This window comes from Rhamphochromis sp. 'chilingali' (assembly GCF_963969265.1).
Source record: "Rhamphochromis sp. 'chilingali' genome assembly, chromosome: 4".
NCBI classification, from domain to species: domain Eukaryota; kingdom Metazoa; phylum Chordata; class Actinopteri; order Cichliformes; family Cichlidae; genus Rhamphochromis; species Rhamphochromis sp. 'chilingali'.
Window position 1 is genome coordinate 8825457 of NC_137948.1, and position 27046 is coordinate 8852502.

Sequence of the window (27046 nt, forward strand, 5' to 3'; positions counted from 1 at the left end):
CATCTGTAAAGCCTCAGTTTTAGCACTGTGCCTAGCATCTGGGTTTGGGCTGGAAGTAACCATATCTGGACAAGAAGGTAGACTTTTTAATTAAGAAGTGCTAATAGTTAACTTAGTACAGGACTGTGCACAACTCCTGAGCTACCCTCCAAGGAGCTAAACTTTCTGGCTGCTTTTTCCACTCACTTTCACTCCTTTTTACCTGAGCATTTTCAGAGTAATGATTTTTTTTTTATTAAGGAACTTAACACTGTTCTATAAATAATTGGAGAACAAAAAAGGGACCTAACTTAATGATTAGCCAGTGTTGTGTCTGAACACAACAGAAAAGTACAGTGGCCCTGAGAGGCCAAATGGACTGCAACTTAAGAAAACACCAGCAAAAATAAACATAAACATATATGGATGTCTTACAATGTTTTCTATAATGTTTTCATCTTATCTATTTTAATTCTTTTTATTATATTATCCCTCTGTTCAGCACTTTGGCCCACACTTGATGTCTTTTAAATGTGCTATATAAATAAAGATGACTTGACTTGAATAAGAAAAACGCTGCAAAAGCACACAAAACACAACGGAAATAGGAAAAACGAAAACAGAAAAGGGAAAAAAATGATTTCCAAAAGCACAAGGGACGTGTTTCTGGGGAGACAATAACCCGACGGACCAGTTGCAGGAACCAAAATATGTTAGGTAAGTGTGCTTTAATCTCATGATTCATATAATACTGATGGCAGATTTTTAGGTTATTAGTTAGGCTAACACACTTACCTCTCATCTTTTCTTTCTTCACAAAACTGATTGATCCTCCACTTCTTTTAAGTGTCTCCCAGTGCTATTCTTAGCATGTTTTGGTTCCTGCAACTGGTCCGTCAGGTTATTGTCTCCCCAGAAACACTTCCCTCATGCTTTTGGAAACCTGTTTTTTCCTATTTCTTTTTTCCTTTTTCCTATTTATGTTTTCGTTTTTCCTATTTCCGTTTTTGTTTGTTCTATTTCCATTGTGTTTTGCAGCGTTTTTCTCATTGCTGGTGTTTTTTTTTCCTAAGTTGCAGTCCGTTAGAAAAGTTAGCAAAGAACAAATTCTAAATTGTATCTTTAGGCACTTTGTGATTAGCAATCTTATGCAAAAACATAAGACACTACTGTACCTGAAATGCTCACTCGTTAAATCTATGCCATAGATATGTTGTAACTGCACGTCAAGTATGTCATTTTGATGTATGATTTCTGGTTTTAAGCAATCTGCAAACACTTACTTAACCTCTGGAGACATTAGCAAAAAATGTCAGGGCTTCATATTCAGCCTGCAGCTCAGTAAATATATATTTTAAACAGCTATTTAAAAAAATAAAACTGATAGGTGATGGTTTCAATCTTGCATTTTGGCTCTCTACACCATCTGTTCAACTATATGCAAACATGTCTTGCTCAAATGTGATTGGTCCAAAGACTGACCCCGCCTTATTCTTAAGTGATACTGAAAATTAGCTACGATGCAAATAAGGAGACTGCTATGTTAAGCCTTTTATTATTTGTTTTTACCAATGTTTAAACACTGTCTTTAAAAATGAAAAAACAAAGGCCCAGCCTTAAAAAGATTAAACATTTTGTTATTGAGAATCCTTTCTACAAATTACTCCTTTAACAGTTATTGTTGAATGATCACAAAAGAGCTTTTGTTTAAATGTATTTTGTGTATCGTTACTACCTGGAAGCGATGGAAGTCTGCTGGCTTGAAGTCATTAGGAGAGCATCCACACCAGTCCACAATGTGCTTGTACTGACATTTGCATCCCAGTTTACGGTTCCAGTTTGTTATGCGCAGGTTGTTGTCGACCATGCTCTCACAGTGGGCGCTGTTCTCCAGCACAGTGTGAAAGAATGACTGGAAAATGAGAAACAGAAATGAATAGGGAGAGGGAGGGGGAGGCGGAGAGCAAAGACAAAAAGACGAAATTAGAAAATTGTATACCTTTTATTTTTTACACCATCCAATTCACAAGAGGAAATAGAGTAGGAGCAGAGAAAGGAGATTCACAGTAGCTCGTGATAAACATTCAATTTCCCCACAGAGATCATTCAGTTCTCATCTTATTTCTGCTGTCAAATTCTTTTCCAGGCAATGAAACGAGAACAGAATAAACTTTTCTATATATGACACGGTGCAAGTCCAAAGCAGTGTTTACCTGTCAGTCAAAGATTAAGAGACACTCGAACCTGTGAGAGCAGCTTCTGTCAGTGTGTGTTACCTCAGCAGGAAGCAGAGTGTAGGCGTAGAAGCGCTTCATGTTAGTGACCAAATTGTCCTTGGAGTTGATAACATATTCCACGAACAGGCGGTTTAGAAGAAACCAGTCGGACCCACCATCCACAGAGATGCCTTCTGGGATTTTACGGTCACCCAGCCTCCACATGTGGGTGTCGCATTCATAGAACAGACGATCCAAACCTTGCTTACGGATGAACCTAGCAAGCACACGGGAACAACGTTTTGGTAATATCAGTGACTATGTGAGAGCTTGTTGTTGTGAAGTCCTCTTTTCTTTTTTTGAGATATCATTTACATAAAAACAAGCTCAGAAAGGTCAGTTACTGTTGCATCAGCATATTTATATTTTCCTCCAATTTCTTTCTTGTAAACAGATTTTTTTAAAGCTCCGCTCATTTATAGCAAAGAGCAACCGTCTTCCTGTAGGAAGGACACAAAACTTAGAAAGTCTCACTTTCTCTTTAAAAATAAAATCTTAGTATTTAATAAAGTTGGAAAAATTAATAATAATAATGGATTGGATTTATATAGCGCTTTTCAAGGCACTCAAAGCGCTTTACAATTGCACTATTCATTCACTCACTGGTGGAGGCAAGCTACAGTTGTAGCCACAGCTGCCCTGGGGCAGACTGACAGAAGCGAGGCTGCCATATCGCGCCATCGGCCCCTCTGGCCATCACCAGTAGGCGGTAGGGTAAAGTGTCTTGCCCAAGGACACAACGACCAGGACAGGCGACCTTCCGGCGACCTTCCGGTTACAGATGTGCTTCCCAACCCCCTGAGCCACGGTCGCCCAAGAAAGTGCCCCAGGTGAAGACTGTCATAATAGCTCGGCTATAAAGGACTTTATAAATGTGGTGACATCACCCATACACACACACACTCACCTTCTGAAAGGTGACAGTGGGTGAACTTGTGGCACACAGACACACTCAAATTGTTAATAAAGGGTTAAACGAGGAACAAAACAGCTGCACTCTTATCATACAGCACTGATAAAATACTGACTGCAAACACAAAAAGGTAGTGCTGACTCATGCTGACTCATGCAGGACATTTTTTTCCATGTGCTATGGGGTATTTTTGCCCACAGTGTTTGGTGATGACTGGTTTGCCAGCGGGGTGTGATGTGGCTGAAAGCTAGGGGGGGGGGGGGGCAGGCAGGGTGGCGTCAGCAGAGACAAACGTTCTGGCAGCCACCTCTCTGGCTCACCCCACCAAGAAGGTTAATTAATGAAGCCACAGATGGGAGCTAATTGTATTATGATTCAGTGACCACACCGTGCTGGCAGGAGCGCGTCGGGCGTGCACATAGGTGCTGTATGTGTGTGAGAGAAACACAGACAGAGCTAGCCAGAGAGTAAGGGAGAGGGTGGGCTGCTGTGGAGAAATTAAAATTACGTTTCAGAATTTGCATCTCACCTTGCATTGTCCCTGCCGTGGGACTTGATGAAGTTCATGTATCTGTATTTAGACAGGAAGGCCACCAGCTGGTCATTGGTCCTGAAACATAACAGATAATGATTTACTTATGACTAGGAACATGTGGTAGCATCCAGCTGGAAACACTGATTTTGAAGCACAAATATCAGTTTTGGAGGAGAATTATGCAAACTATCTTTTAACAAATGAAAAACACATGATAGCACTGACTTCTTTTTGTTTTCACAATTCTGATTACACATCTTGAATTTAACTTTGCAGTAGACATTAAATCAGTGCTCAGGAAATCCTGTATAGATATTTATGGTGTCCTGCACCATAGAAGAAGTAAAGAAGCTTTTGCATTTTATTTCGGAGCAGAGTCATCAAACCTTTTAAATCTTTTAACCCTCACGGAGGTCAGAAGCATCATTGTGGCCATAACCAGTTACAGTACGAGGTCACTGAGTATTTTTATCCCCTCAAAACAAAGCGGTGGCTTTTAATTTGAAAAGATTCTATAGGAAATCTACAAAGTTATGCCCCTGTCCCCCCAGGGCGCCTCTGAAAAGTAAAACTTGTTGGTTTAGGCAGGAGGCATGAAACAGATGCAGAGTAGAGCCAGGGCCTCTGAGTAAGCGATTTTTTTCACTTGTGCCATTTTAATTTCAAGTGAAGAAATAATTCCACATTTTGATATTTTGTTTTATTTCTTTGTTTTATAGACACACAACACTCATTTTCCATATTCTTATATACACAATTGCTCCAGTACAAGAGGAAGTTGAACAAAATTACATCTTTTACAGTTACGGACATAACTGTATTTTTTTTCTTTTGGTTATTAGTTCACAGGTGCTGCAGCTTAAATATGATATATTAAGAGAAACCATTCTGGACCAGACACGGAGGTGACTAATGTGAGTTTTTCTACACATGTGATCGGATTTAAATGCCCTTTCCCATAAATTCAGTCTCATTCTGAAATGCGTCACATTACAAAGGGAAAAACGATCATTTGTGTTTCATGGTAACTTTAAAGGCATGGAAAATGATTGTGATTGTTGTGATTCATCATGAACACGTAATTCTTTTCTGCTGACTGCTTGCCTCACATAAAAAACATTCAGTATATGTGTTACAGTTCTCTAGTTGGTCACATGGAAAAAAGGGGAAAAAATGTGATTTATGTAATACCAATAACAATTACCGTAATTGTCGGGCTATAAGCCGCTACTTTTTGCACAAGCTTTGAACCCTGCGGCTTTTAGTCAGGTGCGGCTTTTCTATGGATTTTCCATGATTTTTGTGATATCGTAAGACGATTTGTTTTGTTTGTTCCGCTGTTGTACGGCACTACTTTGCCTGGCGGAAGGATCGGGGTTCAAGAGTGGTATGTTAGTCACATGTCCGTCCGCCAGGCAACGTAGTGCCGTACGAAGTAGCGCGAAAAACAAACTTCAAAGTAGCGCTACGCATTCAGCGGGAGGCGTGGATGACGAGCGGCGATAAACTTGCGAAAAGCAAGTTATGCTCAACTCCACCGGTGGATTCTGACAGCGTGGAAAAGTGCGAAAACATCCACGATCACCAACGGATTTTGAAGGGCTGGACTGCTGCATGATGGAGAGGAGGACACCGCCACGGCCTTTCTGAGGGTGTTCGACTCTGACACTGACAACGAGGATTTCTTTGGTTTTGAAAGTGACAACGAAGGAGAGAAGCGGAGAGTGGATGACGAAGCCATCCTGAGCCTGTTCGTTTCCGACATTGGAGAAGAGGACTTTGGTGGTTTTAGTGCGCAGGAAGAAGAGAAAGATGGTGAATGACTGACTTTTCTTCTTGTTAAAGCCGTGTCACTGCACCTGAGCCTAAAAGGTAGTCCGAATCTATTTTTCTGGTGTGCTGTAGGTTACTGTTATGTACTACATGTGCAAATATGTACCCATAACTTGTTTTTCAAAATATTAATAAAAGTGATGTCTCCAAACAGCCATCTCTTTCCTGACAATTCCCTTTGTGCATATTCTCTTACATATGATAAGTCAACATTGAAACACCTGCGGCTTTTAGTCAGGTGCGGCTAATGTATGTACAAAACAGGATTTTCCCCTGATTTTAGCTTGTGCGGCTAATATTCAGGTGCGCTTTGTAGTCCGGGAAATACGGTATATTTGATCGACTACACCCACAGTCCCAGTTTAGCAGATCAGCTGTATTATCAAGGTCTTATTTATTGATCATCTCCACACACTTTTAATGACACATAAAATCGCAAAATATGCAATATGCAACTTATTAGGCATTGTTATTTTCACTGGAGAGTCAGAGTTTTCACATCGCAAAGTATTTGTAACTGCAAACTTTACCCTTCAGAAGATTCATGTTAGACAGCATTCCTGTGTCCAGTTCAGCACAATGGTGCTCGAACATTTAAGTGATGTAACAACAATGAAAACACATTTTCAAGCGGAGGGGAATTTTACTGTAATGAGGAAATAGTTGAGGGCTTAAAGTCACATATCAATCAATTAGAAGAAAAGGCCTCAGCTGCTCCCAGGATCAGTCTCTGAGTTCCTTCAAGCTGTTAAAGCTATTTAGGGTTATACAAAAGATTGTGCTATCCATGATTTTGATGAATGACTTCATGCTGCTCTTACATTGTAGAGCAGTCTAGTTCCTCATATACAGGCCAGACAGGCTAAAAGCTTTGCTCCACAGGCTATGCCCCAGTCAGTGGTTCTAACATTTCATCTGCGGTGGAGCCTTTCATGATGGCTTGGCTTGCCTTTCTAAAAGATCAGCGAGGCTCAAGGATCAGTGGGGGGAGGGACAAGCGCATATTAATTTATTTTATCTTATTGTACATTTATTTTATTTTATTCTACTGTATATAGTATTTTATTTTATTCTATTCTGTACAGTTGTGTACTGTATTTATTCTTATTGTATTCTAATTTTTGCCTCATAACTTTTGCACTGTCCACTTCCTGCTGTGACAAAACAAATTTCCCACGTGTGGGACTAATAAAGGTTATCTTATCTTATCTTATCTTATCTTATGTCATTTTCTCTTCAAGGAGCAATTTCACAGCCTGGGGGGCTTATCTCAGGAGGTCCTGAGCCATAAATCCTAACTGATGATGTGCTGTACAGACGCATGCAGTCCTCGCCGTCTCAACTCCGCACACACACACAAACAAATGCTTACGCGTTGTGTATCTGCTACTGTGACTACAAGTGACAATGCAATGCAAATTCACAGACGAACAAATGCTTGTAGACATGCACACTACACAGGGAATTCATGTCAACCTCCAGATTTGCCACCTGAGTGGTCACCCTGTCCACTGGGTCTAGTTTGCTTACTTTCGGCCCTGTGGCTGCTCTGCACACACACACACACACACACACACACACACACACACACACACACACACACACACACACAGAGAGAGCGCTGTTAGTTTTAACCCCACCTGTCACTGAAAAAATATGCACCTTTTAAATAAAAGGGCCAATTAAACTTAATTATTATGCCACTGTATGACAGCTGTGATCATACTGTTATATTTATTATGTGTTGTTTTAAATCCAACATTTTTAATATGCAGCTCAAGAGGGGATGGCTGAATGCAACAGCTGAAACAGTTTGAATGCACGCAGAGTGTCTTTTTACTCTGCATGTTAACAGATAAATTCCTGTAAGTCTGTTGCATTTAATTCACACAAGACTGCATGGATCCTTCATACGTGGATCTGGCCTGTAGAAGCTTACAAAACTTCAGCAAATAAAAGAACTAGATGTTTTCAGCAGGATCTTGAAAGGGTTGGTGTTGTTGTAAATGGGCTAATGTTCTATTTTCTTCTCGCAGCAGGAAATGACACCTATCACCTAATGAGCAAAGGTAAAGTATGAGATGCTGCACTTTTTTTTCAGCCGCGGATGACAAAGCGAAAGAGATTAGAAGATATGATGCCTGCAGCCAGTCATTGCCTCACAAAGCTCAGTCTTCTTAAAAGCTGCTGTAAAGTCTATGAAAGAGGCTTTAAAGAAAAGAGGTAAAAAGCAGGGAGAGTGTGTAGATAAAAGCTGGGAAAGGGGACTGTATTCTCTGACAAAGCAAGCGTGTAACTCATCCTCTGGCCTCTCTGGACATGCACACACACACACAGACAGACAGACACACATAGGCAAACACAAACACACATCCACACGGTATATCTCCCCCTGGACACACAGACCCTCTGCTGGTGTGAGGGGCTGTGGGATTGCCTTTGAGAGCCATCCATGCGGCAGGACAGACATTATGAGGGAATTAGAGGGGAAATAATGCTTGTCTCCAGTCCCACTGATAACAACAGCTATAGTCAGAGCAGCACAGGGCAGGGGAGCCCCTGACATTCCTGCCTGCAAAAACACAGTGCGATCAATATGGGAAAAAAATGTGTGACCAAAGTTTTTGCATCTTAAGGAAATTTTAGAGCAGATGGTTGAGTTTTCCTTGGATACATTTAATAGGATCAATTTGTGTAATGGGTTATGGGTTGTGATGAATTAACTCATGTGGCTGTATTGGTTTGCCATTGCACAGGAGGGAGACATCTGCTTATTCCAACATGTTTTTCTGCGCTAGTAACCTAAGTCCATAATGATAATGTAATGCTGATGTGTTTATTCCTAAGGAAGAGCGGCTCTCTTTTCCGGATCTCCTTCCTAAAGAGATGAGAAGGGATTGTCTGGTCATAAAAAAAGAAAAAAAAAACCCAGCTGAATGGGCTTCACTTTGTTGCTTGAAGACACTTGAGCAGCACTCACTCTCTGACTGGGACCCAGCCGTGCCACTTAAAGGTTTATATTTGCAAGTTTAACTCTGTAGATGGGCACTGCATAGACTTAGTCAAATCCAAGCTGTGGTTACAAATGCACTTACTAAGCAAAGATACAACTCAGTTTACATAATTTTATATCGCATGGATCCAAATCATGCCGTTTCGTCTTGTTTCCTTTCTCTAACTTATTCTTGTTCCTCCGCCACTCCCTGCAATTTCTGCCTCTCGGCTCCTTCTTTCGCTCCATCAATCGTTTCGTCTCCCAACAGATGGGGCTTAAAACCTCCAACGTCAGCCCTTTTCTCAACAACATCACCCTAATGCAAATGAGGAGACAAAAGATGGGAAGAAAACAGCACGCACACTCGCAAATACCTTTAATCATGCATTGACAGACACACAGAGAGCCTAACACACACAACTGCGTACAGGCAGGTGCTGAGACACACCGAACTATCCAGACGGCAAGACAGAAAGGCAGGCTTGCACAAAGTGGTGCAGAAACATAGACGCGCACGAAAAGGCAAACGCACATGGACAGCATGTCAGCAGCATTCATCGATATGGTGAAACTGACTAACTCAACAAGACTGAACCCACCCATGAACAAAATCCACATTTGTTTCAGCGTCTTGGCTCCAGCTGTAGAGACATCACACCCAGCTTCCTTTCACCCACTGGCCATTACAGCTTGTCTAAATTCAACTGGTGGACATCTGGCTGTGCAGAAAAGATAACTCGCTCCTTAATAGGAGGATTTTAATTGGCTGCTGCAGAGCTACATCAAAAACCCAGCAGACCCTCAACTCCCAGAAGGACTATCAAGTTTTTTTTAATGTGAGTTTAAAGTCATGAAATTTCTCTTCCAGTAGGCTACTTCCCTGACTTCACTTCTAGTTCACAGAGACTTTGTAGCTTTTAATTACATTTTGCAGCTTCTTAAGTGGGAGGTTTTTGAGTAAAAAGATGACTTTTAGACTATACAGTGCACAACAGGCCTGGAGAGTCACTAGGCACTGACCCTTGGCAATTAAACTGCAATCAGTTCACCGCTGAAGCAGGCACTTGGAAGATGTGGAAGGTGTGAATGAATGCTGTCGGAGAAAGTAGAGGTTCGGCTCCATTGATTTGTTTGCTTTGGAGTGACTCTGTATTTAAAGCTCACAGTTAACCACAAGAGCTCAGACTACTGTGTATTGAATTTCTTCCATATTGGCTGTGAACTACTACTGTGGTGCATGGCTTCCTAAAGAGAAAACCAAGCGCACAGATTTCTGACCTTCAGTGGATGCTTGCACCTTTTGCAGTTTTCCTTGCAGGACAATTCTTTACGGAGTCACTAGGAGTAACTACTTTTCCTTCAAACATCTCACATCTTTCTTTATTGAGGTGCCTTAATTATTAGGTCCTCTGCTGTTACCTTATGGGGTAGTCGGCAGCACTGAGATTGATAAAGAAATCCCAGCTCCAGTCTCTCATGGCCAGCAGGTCAGCCATACTGCGAAGATACATGGTCAGCAAACTGGCTCCACCCCAGATGGTGGCCATGCGCCATGGAGTCACCCTCACATTGGGATACTGGGTAGCCAAGGCCTGTACCTGCCTGTGCAGGTAGTTAGAGCGCTGAAACAAAGAGATTGATCAAACATGGACTAACGGTACACATACATTTTAGAAGCTTCACTTATTGGAAATGAAAGAAAATGGCCATCTGCGCCTTACCTGGTCGACATGTATGTAGTAGTAGTGAGAGGCGTGGTAGATGGCTTTGAAGAGACGTTGGAATTGGCGAGAGGCTCGTCCATGAACCACCAGTACGAACGCTATTCTCACTGGTTTTGATGGAAAGCTCTCAGCCGAGTCCTCATCCCACTGGATATTCACGTTGGCTTTACCTATGCATGTAAAAAGACACCATGTCTTCACGTTCCTATAAATCTGTTGCACTTTTAATTCACACAAGACTGCATGGATCCTTCATCAGTGATATATTCGTGGGTTGTTTACATGTTTAATTACTAAATCAAATCTGTTATTTCATGGAAGCTGTGAGAGGCCGTGCAAACAGTGTATCAGTCAGTACACGATGGGGAGCACCTGTACGTATCTTCAGAGGATGAAGAAATGCAAAGCATAATGATTATAAATAGTAATGATAATTAAATGTCATTCTCTTATTAAACAATTCAAGGAAATAGCTATATAACAAGGTTGCTAAGCAACACAGCGAGTACAAGTTTCTGTAATGATTAGCATATTCAAAATAATTAAACGGCTATGTCACAAGTGAATGCTCACTGAGTAACGGTTTTCCTGATAGAGAAAGACTGTTTTTTCTTGTAAATATGAAGATATACAGTAAGAGTAAGAAGAAAACACTGACCGAGTTATAGCTTTCTTGTACATATGCATATTTTAGACAGTTTTAGCCATAACCCTCTGAGGTTTGTGTTCTTATTAGACATGAGCAATAACACTTCACCTAACTCTAACCTTTAAATGTAGAACAAAAGGCATTTATTTAGTTAGTTTTTGAAAATAAAAAGTTTTTGATTGCCAGGAAAAATGATCACAGGGCTAAAATCACACATTTTGATACCACTAGGTTAGGATTAGAGTCAAAATATGCACATCTACAAGAAAGCTAGGTCAGATCTGTGGTACTGACAAGTGAGTGAAAAAAGAACAGAAATGTTAGAAAGCTAATTCAGCCACACAACAAAAGGACCACAAAGCCATTCATCCATTTATTATGTAATTAAATTGGAACTATGACAGTTTTCAGCCAGACAATAACCACTCTAACGACTATCCTCCCCTTGACAGGAATCCTACGAGCGAATCCACTGGGATTTTCGGGTTTTCAGGGTGGAGCATCGTTTGACAATATGCCACCATTCCTCTAAAGCGAAACTCCCAAAAGATGAATGGGATTTTGCACAAATGACAACAATAAGCGTGCAAACAAACACAGCCCTGCTTGTGGCCAGCCAGGCCACTTTCAAACAGAACAATTCCAGCAATCTCTGGAAAGTCGTTGTTAACCTCACATAGCTCCACTGTGTGGTTTCTTACTGCCTTTAACCACTAAAAAAAAAAACACTTTAAAAAATTATCTTTTTAAAAAAAAAAACCTTCCTTCAAGCTGTTCTACACTGTCAAGCCCCCCAACATTTACACACATTGTTTGTTTTGAATCTTCAGTTATTACAGCAAATGCATACACGCAGCTTTCGAGACATGTTTGTTCACAGAACGTGTCTTAAGGAGATTAATGACTATAATTTGGGACTTCAGTTCCCAAGAGCCTGTATTTGCTATAGAAGCAGAGGAAGCTGAGGGAATACTGGGGGTTGTTCTTTCCCCTGGGGTAAGGTTTTCCTAAAAAAAAGAAAAAGAAAAAGCCCATCCTGGCTCCTGCCTGCATCTGGCTATGAGGTCCTTTAATTACTGTGTCTGACATGTATACTCTTTAGAAACAGGGTTAAGAAGTCCCTCTTTTCCAGCTAATCTTATTCATTCAAATTTAAGGCCAGGTGTCCAATATGGCTGTGTTTAAGGGTTGACAACAAGGGTCAAGGTAACGATATGCTCCCTTAGCTCCAATTGGCCATGGCTTCTGTCATTCACTCACACATCTTTCTTGCTGCTGTTTCTCTCTGTCTCCGTGCGTGCGTGCGTGCGTTTGTGTGTGTGTGTGTGTGTGTGTGTGTGTGTGAGTGACTGCTCAGGGGAAAATCTGCTGTGGGCCGTATCAGATTGAACAGTAATTGGTGGCCAGCTAAGAAGGTTCACTGGTTTGCTTTGCACACGGATAATTGGCCAGTCGCTTCACAAAGCACTTTGAGAGTGTGTGCCATGCTAGCTAGCTGAACTAATGAGCATGGCTGTGTGTGTGTGTGTGTGTGTGTGTGTGTGTGTGTGTGTGTGTGTGTGTGTGTGTGTGTGTGTGTGTGTGTGTGTGTGTGTGCTTAAATTTTGCTGTCAGACTTGTCAAACGTGTGCTTATCCGCAGAAGAGCTTCACATGTCGAGTTTTTAAAAATCACACTATGTACCTGCAGCCACCACAGCGCTCGCTGTAAAGAAAGGAAGAAAAAAAAGAAGAAAACAGAAGGCCTCCTCTTCAGCTCATCACTCTTCATCATCTTTTCCTTCACCATCAATCTTTTAAACTGCCCTTCCCTCATCTGCTATCACCCCACTCTCTTCCTCCATCATCTCGTATAACTTTGGAGTTCTTACCCACCCCTTCTTAACTGCTCATATGAGGACTTATAACAAGAGCCGAGCTATATCCCAAAGGGATTGTACCAAATTGCATTTAAAAATGTCTCAGGGATAGTGCCAGCTGCTTGAAACAAGCCACAAAGCAAGGTTTGTGGATATAAACCACACTGACGGATTTTATTTATATAAATACATTAAGTATTTTCCCTTTTCCCTCGGGAACTGGACCACGTTTGATATGTTTACTCAGGTTATTTTTAAAAATAACTAATTTATATTCAAATTCTGACAAATCCTCTCCAAATTAATATGTACACACGCACACAAACACACATAAAGGTTCTGTTACACACAGTGCAGCTCTGGCACTTACAGGATTCATTTGGAGCTCATTCACATTACAGAGCTTTCCCTTCAAAAACATTCATTATAGCATGTTTAAGTATGGAATCGTTCTCACTACAAAGCCATTATGATATCACTCGATTGTTATGATGCATCAGCTGCCAGTTGCTTTCCCTGCTGGAGCAATGTAGCCGGGTAACATCATTATTAGAAAAAGTTTACACACGGGAAGCTAAGAGAGTGAACACATTCCTCCTGTATTCAATGATGCAAATAAAGAACTGACACAATTGCTAATTTAGCAAAGGCCTCAAGGACAGAATGCACATTAAATCAAATTGGACAATTTTGGGCTAACGAGATTAGGACTCGAATTGTGAATAACACATTGGCAGGCAGCAGGCTGGCAGACAGAGAGAAAGAAAAGTGATTTAATTTTGTCGTCGTATTGTCACAGCCCTGCCACCAGGGGAAAGCCCTTTTCAATATCTATGTCTCTTTTGATCAAACTATTAGTTTGAGTGAGATGGTGAGCTGCTGTGTGCGATGACACAAGCTCAGGCGGAGGCACATTCTCCTGCTCCTGGGACGGGACATGCACAAAAGTAGCTACAGTTAGATACGTGCCTCTTCAAGTTATAAAACATGAACGAGGGCTGGGAAGGTGCCTGACAGACAAGGTATTGAATAGCTTTCTCCTCCTCCCCTGCTGTCCATGCTGTATTCAGTCCACTCCCATGCGGGCACATGTGATGGTGTGTATGTGATGTTCACTTAAACATGGCCGCTGATGCGTGGTGCTCACTGAAGGCTGCAGCCGCAACAGATTTTGTTTACAGAATCTACAACCAGACTGCAGATGTCTATAAACTCTTAGGAAAAATTGTGTGTGTGTCTGTGTGTGTGTGCAAAACCAAGGGGAACCTATGTTTTGTGGCCAGCTTGAAAAAACAAATGAAAATGGAAAACCAATTTGAATCAAATACAGGCAGCATCTCAATTTCCTCCAACAAATTTACTTCACCAATTACACAGACATCAGCAAAAAGGACAGCTCTTGCTTTTGATGAGAAATTGCAATTACAAGAGCAGGAACTATTTGACCATCCATGTCTGTCAGACTACACCCTTTATACCAAGCTTTGTTGGTATATTTTAAAATAATAAAAAAGTAAAGTCTGTTTGCTAGACAAATCAGCTAGGGCTGTGCGATATGACCAAAATCTCATATCCCGATATAAAACATCTATCGTCCGATAACGATATAAATCACAAAAATCTAACATTTTCTGTAAATTCTGTGAATCTCAGGTATGTGAAGTGTTTCCAGCTGGGCATAGTGTATCTGGAGTCGAGTGTTTTACCAATGCATGAAACTACACATTTCTAGACATAAGTTGTAACAGCCGCCGTTTTCTTTGTGAGTATTTATTACACGGCGTGCTGCGGGGAAAAGCCTGTTCTAACGTTTGACTCTAAGGTCTATTTTTTAGCACCTGACGGCTCTTTTTTCATTCTCATCCGTAAATAATCTGCTCTTTCACGTGATTCAGTTTATTTTGAAAAGTCTCAACAGGATCTTGAGCTTTATTGTGAAAGGCTTACGTGGAAAATAAACAAGCGGACACGTGATGGTTTTACCGTCGTTGTTGCTAACGACAATACATAAAAACAGGCGCTTGTCCGTCTGTAGTGTGGTTATATTAAATATAAGAGAAGGAGAGAACTTTAGGAAATGAATATAGCCACTACAGTGACCATCAAAACGATGAAAAAATATTGCCGTAAACAGTTTATTTCGCAACAGCACGAAACAAACGATAGCGTAAAATGAAACGATAGACGTTTTTATATCGTCATCCGATATATATCGTTATATCGAACAGCCCTAAAATCAGCTCAAACTCGATCACTTATCTGACTTTGAATTTATTTGAGTAGTCCTTAAATTTGAGATTTAGAAATACTCAAAGAATAAGAGCAGTTCCCACTCACCATCTAATACATTTCTATATGTCATAGAGCTGTTTGATTTGATTGGTTCTGGTGTATTTTACAGTATGATGGCGAGAATAAATGTCCTTCATCCTTTAAAGTAAATCAGATTTTTTTTTTGTTTACTTAAACCTAAAGCAGTTTTAATATAAAAGTATACATCCCAGGTAAATAATTAAACTGCGAGGTGTTGAACATCCTGGAAACCCATTTTTTTCATTCAGACTACTTACTGCAATAAATTGGGTTATCTACAAAGTGATAAATGTCCCTGATTATTTTATATCTGAGATTTCCTGATTTCTTTTATTGTCCTCGTGTTTATAACTGATATTAAGTTGGTTGGATTGACTGGGGGCTTGAGTTTAGCAACAATTACAATACATATGTGTTGTGGGGTTGTTTGCTTATGCTGCCAGTCAGTCAAATCCACACAGAACTCTTGAAAGAGACTAGTTACATTTTTGAGTGTCACAGTCTCAATAACTTCTTGATATGTACCTATTTCAAGGTCATGATTAGTGTATATTTAGTCATAAAAATGAAATGTTAAAAAAGAAGTATTTCAGATCTGGAAAGCAGCTTTTTAAGAGCTCCAAACAGATATAGTGGAAAAAGGGGACGTTTGACAGTTGTGACTGTGCCAGCTTGGCACGACTCCCCTTTCACTAAAATCAAACAATCAGTTCTTTCAATCAAAATGAAAAACTTACCCTCAATTGGGCAGTAGCGAGTGACCTTCTCAGGCATTAACTGCCCCTCCTTGTGTCTGCAGTACACCTCAGCGATCTGCTGCCGACACTCCTTGCTTTTGGCTCGAGACAGAGCTGAAATGGCTTCCTTTCCACTGATCTCACACTTAGGTGGCTGGTCGTAGGTCACCTCCAGAGTTGCTGCAGTTGCTTGCTTCCTGTGGGGATGCTGATGTCTGTGCTGTGACTGGGTCTGCTGCGCTTGCGAGGCATGGTAGCGCTGCTGCGGTCCTCCACCAACTGGATAAGAGGCGTTGTTGCCAACTGCCAGTGGCTGGTGGCCTAATGGCAGAACCTCATTTGAGCTGCGGCCCAGACCGGGGGAGCTGTCCCGCCAGGCCTGCTGCTGGGCGTGGGCCTTCTCCTGCAGATGCTCCCGCTGCTGCTTACTGCTGATGGCCCCTGCAGGCTGTCGGTGCGGCTGTGAGCGTGCACCAAAGTTACTATTGTCTATATTTTCAAAGTCTTTGGGCACAGAGTTCTCATTGTTGCTGTCGACTCTACTTTTCTCTTTTGGGCGGTGGGAGTAATATCCATCCTGGACATAGATAGGAAGGAGAAAGACAAGGGAAGCAACGGGTAAGGAGGAGGGAGGGGGGATAAGAAGAAGAAAAGGGGGACATAAACAAGGAAAACAAGATCAGAATTGAGTGAAAACAGCGCATATCAAGTGTTGGATTAACAATCAATGTGGCATGTAAGAGTGGGCAGCACTGCATTGAACCGTGAGGCATGAAATGAAGTAGCAAGGTATTATGTGTGAGGGCTACAAGGTGCAACCTAACTGGAGGTGAAGCAGGGCCGAGGGCGCTGCTGCTCTGTGCCATCATCAGATTAGCCCCGGTTTCAATTAAATTCTCCCTCAAATGGGCCCAGCACTCCGTAAACAGATTACCAAGTAGGGATAAAGAGCCAAAATATGACTGTCAGTTTGTGTATGTGTGTGCGCACATGTGTACAGTTTTTTCACTGGAGCCACATGAGAATCCCAAGAAATTGTAGCGTCGTGGCATCTGACTGGAAAAGCTGAACTTGTCTACATTTACCAAATAGTGTTTGCACATGTCTGAACGTACAATTTCAGTATCTTTCTAGTAGAATAGCCTGAAAGCGAAAAGAGGGGCACAGCAGAAAGAGGAAAAAGGGTAATGACTGATAGTGGGGAGTGCAAGGAAGGAGCGCTGACACCAGGCATGAGTTCTTCTCCCGGGAAGAGCCGGCGCGTTCCAGTGAAATGTGCTGTGATGCTTCAAATGAAAAACTAAGAAAGCTGCCTGCCTGCCACGCCACTGTCATCCCCCTTGCTAGGCACACAAGAGAGGGGGGAAAAAAGCGAGGGGGAAAGAAATGACAATAGCAGCCATGAAAATATAAAGCTCAGAACAGCAGAGATCCCAGATGTGTTTCTCCATTTACAGACACAGAAAAGATTGCTGGGGAGGTGGAGGGTGGGGTGGGCGCAATAAGATGTATGTGAGACAGAAAAGAAGGAGGTGAAGTGAGAGAAGCAAGCGAGAAGCCATTGTGAGCCGGCGGCTCGGCATGGAAATGTCTTTCCGGCCCTAAAGCAAGGCCCGTTATCAGCCCATCAACCTTCTCTCTCTGTAAACACCTTGTACAAGCGCAATTACAGAGGTGGCTGGATGACACACTTTCACACTCAGAGAGTCAGAAGGAGGGCTGATATTATACAGGTGAGACAAAAAACAAAAACCTGGGTGAAAACAAGGCGAAGACAACGTGCTTATCATCAGCTCCTTTTAAGCTTCTTCCTTGGCAGAGATTTGATTCTAACAACACTGAATTGAAGCTTTCTGCCTCTCCTCTCCTGAAATCTTTGCCTCTTCCCCCTGTCCTGCCCTTCACACTTCTCTTCACACATCCCGATTCCACACTTCTGCTCTGCTCCGTTCACCTCTCATCCCTTCTGCTCCACATATCGGTCCACTTCTCTCATCATCTGTTCCCCATTTCACGTCTCTCACACCTCCTTTACTACCACTCTCTTGCTTCCCTGTTATTATTCTCAACTTCATCCCCGCTCCTTCCGGTAACCTCGCCCATTCTCCTCTCCTCCTTGTCTTTCTCTACCTCCTTCGCCCTGCCAGTTTAAACAGAACATGTTTGTCTGAATGGCAGAACCTGCTAATCCTGCGTGTAACAGCTGCTTAGGCCAGTGATCACCTAAAAAGAAATCCTTACTTGCAGAGTTTCAAAGGGAATGCTTTAGAAGGCTAATCCATGCAGTGCAAGTCACTGGCTGTTTGCAGAGGTAGAATGAGTATGTGTGCACTCATGATTATGGGAGACTGGGCAAGCTTCTTGTGATTAAAAAAAAGAAATGTAGACTTGAGTGTGCAAGCAAAGTGGAGGCAGCATATGTTTGCCCTGGGGATACTCCCACTCTGACTCCTACAGTGAAAGACATGAGAAGATGAGGGACACGGTTAAATTGGAATAACGTTTGAGTGAGCAGAGGCAAAGTAAGAAACTTCAGCTGATCATCTGATTTAGTCCAAATACTAGCTGCGTGATTTTTTTAAACTACTATTATGAAAATTGTTGTTTCTTGGGTGATTTCCGTTTCAGTGGATCCAGGAAGTTACTGATCAAAGCTAATCTGTGCTAAGCTTCACAAAGAAAACTCCTATTTAATAATTGTGTGGGGGAACTTTTCAAATCGAGCTCAACAGTTGGCATTCATTGATTGATTTCTTCCATTATTTAATCAGAGCTTTGTCTTGTAGCATCAAGAAAAAAAAAGAAGAAGCAACCTTTAAAGTTCTTTTGAATTGAGAATAATAAAGACAAACAGCCGAATCAGCAAGAGTCAGGTGTGGAAGCATCCACACTCCAAAAGCCAAATATATTCAGTTTGCAAACATGTAGACAAACACAGCAAATCATCACATTTGAGCAAATGTGTGGCATTAGTTTTTAGCATAGGATTACTCTATTTAAACTATTAACTCTTTTACCTCCCATAACTGCCCCCCCACACACACACACACACTTAAAGGGATGGGAAGAAGATCACAGGTTTAGATTTCCTGCAATTAACTGACACTGCAAAGAGCCCCACACGGTTGGTCCCGTGTGGTCTAAAGTAGAAATGAGTGGTGTTTGTAAGCTAGCAAAACAATCTTTACACTGGGCTCCCTTCTCCCTCCCCCTCTCCCTCCTCCTGTGAGTAAAGGACTCCAGTAGCTGCGCTGCTCTTTAATCTCAGGGACCAGGCACTAAGCAGGAAGCGGAGGGGCACAGAATTAATAGCGGTGGCGGCCATTGGAGACAGAGCTGCGTTAGGCTGCAGATGGGGCGGGGAGCTGGGGGGAGCTATCGATTGTTACAGGGGATATGTTTTCTGCTCCTTGGGAATGTTGGGGAAGCGAAGCCAGGATTGTCTGGCATGCAGTGAGGTGGTTGCGCAGGCCCGTGAACACACACACACACACACACACACTTGCAGACAGTGAGCTTCCTGAGCTCTGCTGAGGACTGAGGCAAAAGCAGAGGGGGTAAACGTAAAAATCATCTATCACTAGTGGGTACATTTAGAGAAAGCCTTGTGGAGCTGGGAATTTCAGAACCCCCTCTGGGGATGGCTTAGTCCATTTCTCAATACAGAGCTGGCCCTTTCCACTTTCCCTCATTTCCTCTGCCACAGGGGGAAATATTTCACCTGTCCTTTTTTGCTCTCTTTCTCTCTCCTTTTCTCTCCATTCCCTGCAATCTCCCATGCAGCAGAAGAAAAAAAGCACATATCTCTCTCTCAGCACCTGTCCAGCTTCTCCCCTGTCCTCCTCCCCTCTGCCGTATCATCACTTGCTCTGGGAGGGAAAGCAGTTCATCTGCTCCACACCCTCCCCACCTCCCTAATGCCATCATTTGCTGTTGCAGCCTCACGGTAGATGTGAAGAAGAGCAAGGTAGCAGCACATATCAGTTTCACCTAGGGCTGCCACAAACGATTATTTTGATAGTCGACTAGTCACCGATTATTTTTGCGATTAGTCGACTAATCAGATCATCATCCATTGGACGTAAAACTACAGCTTATTGCACCAGCAGCATCTGCTCTTATATAACTATCATTAGCTTACAGCTTTAAGTGTTTAAGGTCTGTGCTAACTAAAAATAAAGACAAGATGATAGTTTATTAAATTTTAATGAAATTTGCAGATTGTTTCGGTGAAGTTTAATAAACTCCTTGCTATCTAAAATATAACAGGACACTGGAGTATATTCTGGAGCATCTCACACTTCTGATAATCAGCTGTCTGCTTGACGTTTATTCAGCTGTGTAAAAACTATAACTTTAATCTCAGACAAACTGATTTACTCAGGAACAATTAAAATACAAAAAGAAAGCCAAACAATAACATTTTAAGTTATCTAAGTGACTCATATATATTTAACCTGAGTAGCGAAAGACGGCGGTGGGTTTGAAAACGATTTGCGGGGAGTCCGGTGTTCTCACGGCGCTAGTAAGCCTAGCCCCCGGCTCGCTAACGAGCTAGTGGGTAACAGATGTCTCCGAAAACGTCGGAGCGCTTTTGAAAATATGTGGTGTCCTGATAAACTGAGCAGATATTTGAGGTCTACACAGCTACATTCTCGCCTGAAAATATGTTAAACGTTTATTTTGTGACCCAGAAAGAATAATAAGAGTAACATTAAAACTAACTAACTGCCGCCATTGTTGGAAACTGCGCTGGGCCGCGCTATGAATTCTGGGACACAGCTGCTTCTTCTTCTTCTTCTTCTTCAGGGTTTAACGGTAGCTGACATCCTTGTACATGCAATGCTGCCATCTTCTGTTTCAGTCCGTTATTACACTCTTAAATCCTGCCACTTATTCCTGTGTCTTTTGTGATCTTACAAAGCTTCAAACGACGCGTCGACTATTAAATCAGTCGTCGACGATTTTGATAGTCGACGTAATCGTGACTAGTCGACAAATCGTGGCAGCCCTAGTTTCACCCCACCCTCCCAGCCCGCTTCTTTTAAAAGACATCATTCCTATGGTGCCTGAGCTGAGACAAGCTCCTGTGTGTGCCAGGAAGCTGCGCTCTGTCAACACAAGCTGGTGTATTGACAGCTTTGTGGGCAAAATGTACATAAACACGCAGTTGAGGTTTTTAAGAAGTACAGTACTGCCCATGCGTGAGTGAGTGGCTGCTATGTCAACTAAACAGCTTATAAGCCAACTTCTGCTACGACCTGCCCTCCATGTGGTTAACGAGCTCAGATTAATTACCTGAACTGAATCCCTGCAATACTCTGAGCAAGATGTGGCATCTGGCATGACACGGGAGACTGATATACTGACAGACTTAGTTCACAGCTGCTCAAACACCTCAGGACAGAGCGTGGAGAGTCACGCAGGGTAGAGTGGGGACAACCTAAATGCTTCTTAGAGATTTTACTCATCATAGCTTATTAGCTGTGGAGGGGGTAAGAAAAGAAGCTTTTTCTTTATAAAGTAGCAAAGAAGGTTGACCTTCAATTCAAAACAAAGTGTCTGAAATCTTTCAAAGGGTCTAAAATGTAGTTTAACCCACAATGAGAACAGTCACATTTTACAAAGAGATATTTTCTGATGTTTTACTTGAGAAAAAAAAATCTCATGTGGCAGTTTTACTTGTTTGTATCCCAAAAGATGTTCAGTGTATTCTGTCCAGTACCTTTCTCTTTGTTATTTCCCCTTCAACACTCTTCTTTCCCGGAGGCTAAAACTGGAAGATGCTGGTCACAAGTTTACGCGTGATTAGCAGCAGCTCCTAATGAATAGTTCGGGTTTGACGTGCGCACAAGTCCCTGGAGCAAAAGTATCGGAAGCAGACTGTGTCTTTGTATGTGAGTGCAAATGTGTTACAAACATCTAAAAAAAATGATGTGAGCTTTCAGAGAAGGGAAGGAAGTTTGCTCTAGTTGAAAAGAAAGCAGAAATACATGTAAAACAGCTGAGTAAATGTTAAATATTTTCCAGATGTAATGATCCGGAGGCTGACCCTTGTGGGTATTCGGAACACGAGGGCAGAGGTGAACTCACTGCAGTAGACTTCCTGCTCCTTCCTGATGGACATGTTTGTAATATAATTATATGATTTTACTGGCTATATTTGAATGCATGAATTTAAGCTAGGCAAGGAGACAAAAAGCACAGACTTCTCCACTTGAAACCACAGACAGAAGGAAGAGACAAGTTTCTATTTCTAAAAAAAAAATTAGGACAGGAAAGCTTTGCATGAGAAGCTCGCCATCAAGATACACATAAAGAAACTTATTAACTCTGGGGGACTCTCCAGGGGGTTTCTTTAAGGCCGCAGTGGAATTAAAAAATACTTTTGCTTACTTCGCAATATGTTTGCATTCCATAACAGTACTTGTATTATGATCCCTTACAATAGTTTCCACAGAGCCCCTCTTGTGTATCCACAATACTCAGCCCACTCAAAGAACTGTGTCCTTTGATTGCTTTATATATATAAAGAATCAAATCATGCCATTACTCCACGGTGGATTTTTATAAGCCCAATATATAGCTTTTTTCCACTCTTTCAGCAGTAATAACTTCATTTAGGTGTTTCGCATAACTGTGCACCGTTCTCTGACATCTGCTTAGTGTTCGACCACTCTTCCATGCTAAATTCCTCCAGTTACAAGATGTTTGTGGCTTTTCTTACATGTGCTGCCTATTTCAAATCTCCCACAACATTTTAATGGGATTCAAATCTCAGGCTTCGCCTAATCCATTCCATAACCCTTCATATCTTCTTTTAGAGCCATTCCTTTGTGGATTTGCTTGCGTGCGGATCATTATTCCGGTGAAAGGCCCTCTTCTGGTTCCATTTCAGACTTCGGACACATGGCTTCATATAATCTTTAAGCAGTCTTTGATATGACGCAGAATTCATTGTTGGAACAGTGACCGCAAGCTTCTGAAAAAGCAAAACAATAGCAAACCACCATGATTCATAATCATTGCCAGGTTCTTTGTCTGAAAATCTTTGGTTTGTCTACAATTACTGAAAACACCAGTTCAGGTCGTCTGCACTGAATTCTATCTTTTAGACACCTCAGGAATTCACAGAGGATCACTGTGATGACAGTGTGATCCTGGGGGACCAATCACAGCGTGGGAAGTTAACAAAGGTACCTGCAAATACTTAAAGTCCCAGATTTGTAAGCAGGTCAAACATATTGTTTAATATACTTCAATAAATGCTGTCTTCTCTTTCCAGACCTGCACAGCTCTGCAGAGCTAAACTAATCACCTGCAGGATGTCTTTTTTTCTATCTAACGTAGGATAGTGTCGATATTCTCAACCAACTCTGCAATTTTGTTGTGGATAAACATATGAGCTGAATTATCGGTCATCTAACAGTATTATCTAAAAATGAAGAGGACAAGACAAAGGTTGTGTCAATAAAACATGACAGAAAAGTTTAACGGCCAATCCCCCTCCTGTCTCTTTGTCAGTTGGGTGTTTTTGGCCTTTATCCACCATATTCAGCCATGTTCAATAAACCCACCTTGCTGTTTAATCACCTTCCTCCTGCAATGCGGGAAATCATTTGCTCTCTCTGTTTCTTACTTCATGTATTACTATAGATTTGTATTCCTGGCTTACACTCTGCACCATTAAAATCCTTATTGCTTGTTGTTTTGGGCATTTGAAATCGAGGAATTTAAGCGAATTCATCTCTTGCATTTACTATTAGTCACTCTGGATAACAACATCAGATAAATGTTTAAAATGTAAATGAGTCACTTAATGGACACAGTATAATTTAGAATCCACTCAATGCTGTGAAAATGACCTTAGGTGACTTCGACATTTGAAAAATTATAAAAAACTGTTTTTATATCAACATTTTTCTTTTCTCATACTTTCTGCCTAAAGTGGATTAAAGAGAAATAGAGTTGAGAGATAGCCTTAAATAACCCTAAAGATTTATTCTGACTGTGTACAGCAACAATGAAATTCATACCGAGAACAATGTTAGAGCTAAAATCCCCAAAGCATGAGGCAAAAATAAGGCTGGCACGCCTGAGTCTCATAAGGTTTGGTTTGCCTTCTCCTGTTAAAAATCTTTACTTGGAAGCTCAGAAGCTTACACAGATGGATTAATAAAAACACACACACACGCACCACACAGTACTGTACACACAGACGTCTGAACACACACATGTGCACACCAGTCACATGTGAGCCTTGTTCAGTGCAAGTCACATTTGTCCTGAGGACTGCCTGTGTTTGTGTCTGTGGAGGAGCAAGAGCCCGGCAGAGTACTGAGAGTAATGCTGGGAGTGTTTCAGTTTTTATGTATAGCAGAAAGAACTGTAAAAAGAAAAAAGAAAAGTGCAATTTGCAAATTAATTTCCACCAAAATATTTCAATGCATGGCAAACAGCAAAAAATTGCTTCCTAATCCATTAGCATTACTAAATCAAGACCTTGGAAAGAGGAAAACGCACCAGTTATTGTACAGTCATTGTTTTTTTTTTAAATGACAATGTAAGACAATGTTTTTTTGGGTCAGCAACTACGGCCCATTACCCTGAAATCCTCGCACTGCTCCCTTACTCGAGTTGAGGCTTCTTCAAAAATGTAGCACTGAGATAGCAATGCTTCCCAAACCAACAGCTAGCATCACACAACTAGTCAAAATGTGGCAAAAAACTATGTAGACTAAACAGTGAATGCAAACATGAGATAACTTGTAAAACCAGCTAACTATCTATGGGATTATGAAGTCAAAAAAAATCTTACAGTAACTCGTTATTAAATGTGACAATGCCACACTTAAGACAGGTTGTTCTAAGCTGGTAGTCATTGTGATTAAAATATCTGGGACAAAATAGGTTTAAGCTATGGGGCACTGTTTGTAAACTGAAACACGCTGAAATTAACGGCAACATTTTTCCACATTTAGCTCAAAATCTTACAAAAACGTGTTTTTTCGAGTCATTTTTCTACAACATTTATTAAAATATTTACAAACATTTACAAGCACAATTGTAAATGTTAAATCTAAATATTATATTTAAATCTAAATGTTAAATCTAAATGTTACGGTAAACTAAATATTTAGCTAACATGCAAATTTATGGTACGGGTCAACGGAAATATCAAAATAAAAGCTTTATGTAAACCTCCGGTACTAAAGTGTGCCGCTAATTTTGACTAAGTATCTTTCTTTTCCAATTCCACCTAAAGCAAAAGAAAATTACTTTAAAATTGTAAATGCCATCCAATGACTATCTTCACAAGAAATTCAATATAGATACGAACGCATGCAATTTCTGCAATACTGATATAGAGACTACAGAGCATCTTTTTTATTCATGTGAAAGTTCCACATCTTTTTGTGATGATTTTCAGTACTGGTTAACCTCCAAAAATATTGACTGCCCTTCTCTAACCTTTCAAGTAATTAGATTTAGCCTACAAAGAGAAAAAAAAAATAGAATTTGGGATTAACAACTTATTTATAGTTGCAAAATCTTTCGTTCACAAATGTCGCTTCTTGAAAATTACTCTGATTTTTCCTGGCTTTAAAAATGAAGTCCTGCTGTGGAAGGCTTCATTAGACTTAAATAAAGCTCACACCTTACTTGAATTTTTGATGCAGCTTTTCAATTGATGTAGCTAGATTGTATGTGCATACTTTTTTTTTTTTTTTTAACTTTTATATGATAGGTCACCTTACTGTACTTATATGCTCCTTTATGGTATTTCTGACCTATACTGTTCTTTTGTTCTTTGTTCGATGGCTGCTTTGTTCTTAACCACTTATACCTGTATACTTATACTTATACCTGATAGCCGCTAGTGGTCAGGTTGTGTGTCTGCTCTCCCCTGACGGTCACTTCTCACCGCCATGAGCTGCTTCACTTCTTGCCTACCAACATGTCCAGTGATTTAGCTGGACATGTGCTGCAGCGATTGTGGAGACTGCAGCTGCTTAGGGTGCACTACTGCTGAACCTTTGGATGGCCGACAAAATGGCTCTTCCGATGTTTTCAGCTAAATCGCTGGATTTAAATATAATATTTAGATCTAAAATTTAGATTTGACATTTATAATTGTGTTTTAAATATAAAAAGTTACAAATATTTTAGTAAATGTCGTAAAAAATGACACAAAGAAACATGTTTTTTTAAGGTTGCTACTTCTGACCGTATAATGCTAGTGAGAGTGGACATTATCGATATGGTTATCTCAGCCACTTAGCGTTGGCCATGAGCAAACATTTTACTGAGGGACAGCCAATGAAAAGACAGGCTGATTAAAGAGGGGCGACAAGGGAGCTATGACGGCTTGTGTCAATTAGAGGATGGACTCAATGGCTGCATTACAGCTCAATATAAGATGAATAAGCACTGATTTAGACTTCTTCAGGGAAACTTTGTATACCATGTGACATAACCTATGCAAGTGGCTGACACCATTGCTAGCATTTATGCTTGTGCTTGTGCATTATGTGGTAATTACATTGTGGTCTTGACCTGATGCAAGCTGATAGAAATAAATAAAATGCCGGGAGTATTTTCCCCTCTTGTGTCCCCACTATTTGCTGTTTCTTGACAAATATATTTGTCCCTCAAGTTTGTATATTTCCTCATGTCAATTCTGATAGCTTGGAAATATTTGAGTCAAACATTTAGAGTTGGGTCCATAATTTGGACAAAGACCTTTTCCACCTTTTTCCGATTTTGCCTCTGTATACCAATCCAGTTTCACGGAAGAATAGACTTCCAGCTGCAAAAAGCTTTCATGGGTTTTACAAAAATTAACCATTAACCTTTTAGGAATCGCAACCAATATAATTAATATTATAGTCCTCTCTATTTTAACAGGCTCAAAATTAAGTGGGCAAACCGTTTCATGAGCAGGTGAGGGCTATTCCTTTGTTATTTCAGGACAAATGAAGCAGACATAGTGTCGGAAGTTGATTCAAACTGTTGAATTTGTATTTTTAGCTTTTTATCATAATTTTTTAAATATGAGCTCCAAATAGAGGTCACTGCAAGTGAAAGACACACAAAGACAGAGAGAATTAATAAAGGTATGAGCAAGTTTGAAACAAAGTTTATCTTTTATCCAGAATAACAGGAAATTAAAGTATGGAGAAGGAGAAAAAGAGGTCATGATCCCAAGCATACCACATCCCTGTTGGCATGGG

The 27046-nt window shown here is 41.0% G+C and overlaps 1 protein-coding gene across 1 annotated transcript in view; it reads right to left on the bottom strand.

Annotated features, from left to right (window-relative positions):
- xylt1 (xylosyltransferase I) overlaps positions 1 to 27046 on the bottom strand; it is an 82724-nt gene that overhangs the window by 22404 nt on the left and 33274 nt on the right. Inside the window, exons 2-7 of the mRNA XM_080879451.1 lie at positions 15813 to 16389; positions 10253 to 10425; positions 9951 to 10153; positions 3698 to 3778; positions 2256 to 2472; positions 1715 to 1891 (exon numbers count right to left, since the gene is read on the bottom strand). Of these exons, the coding sequence (XP_080735577.1) occupies positions 1715 to 1891; positions 2256 to 2472; positions 3698 to 3778; positions 9951 to 10153; positions 10253 to 10425; positions 15813 to 16389 (1428 nt within the window). The remainder of the gene's footprint in view (positions 1 to 1714; positions 1892 to 2255; positions 2473 to 3697; positions 3779 to 9950; positions 10154 to 10252; positions 10426 to 15812; positions 16390 to 27046) is intronic.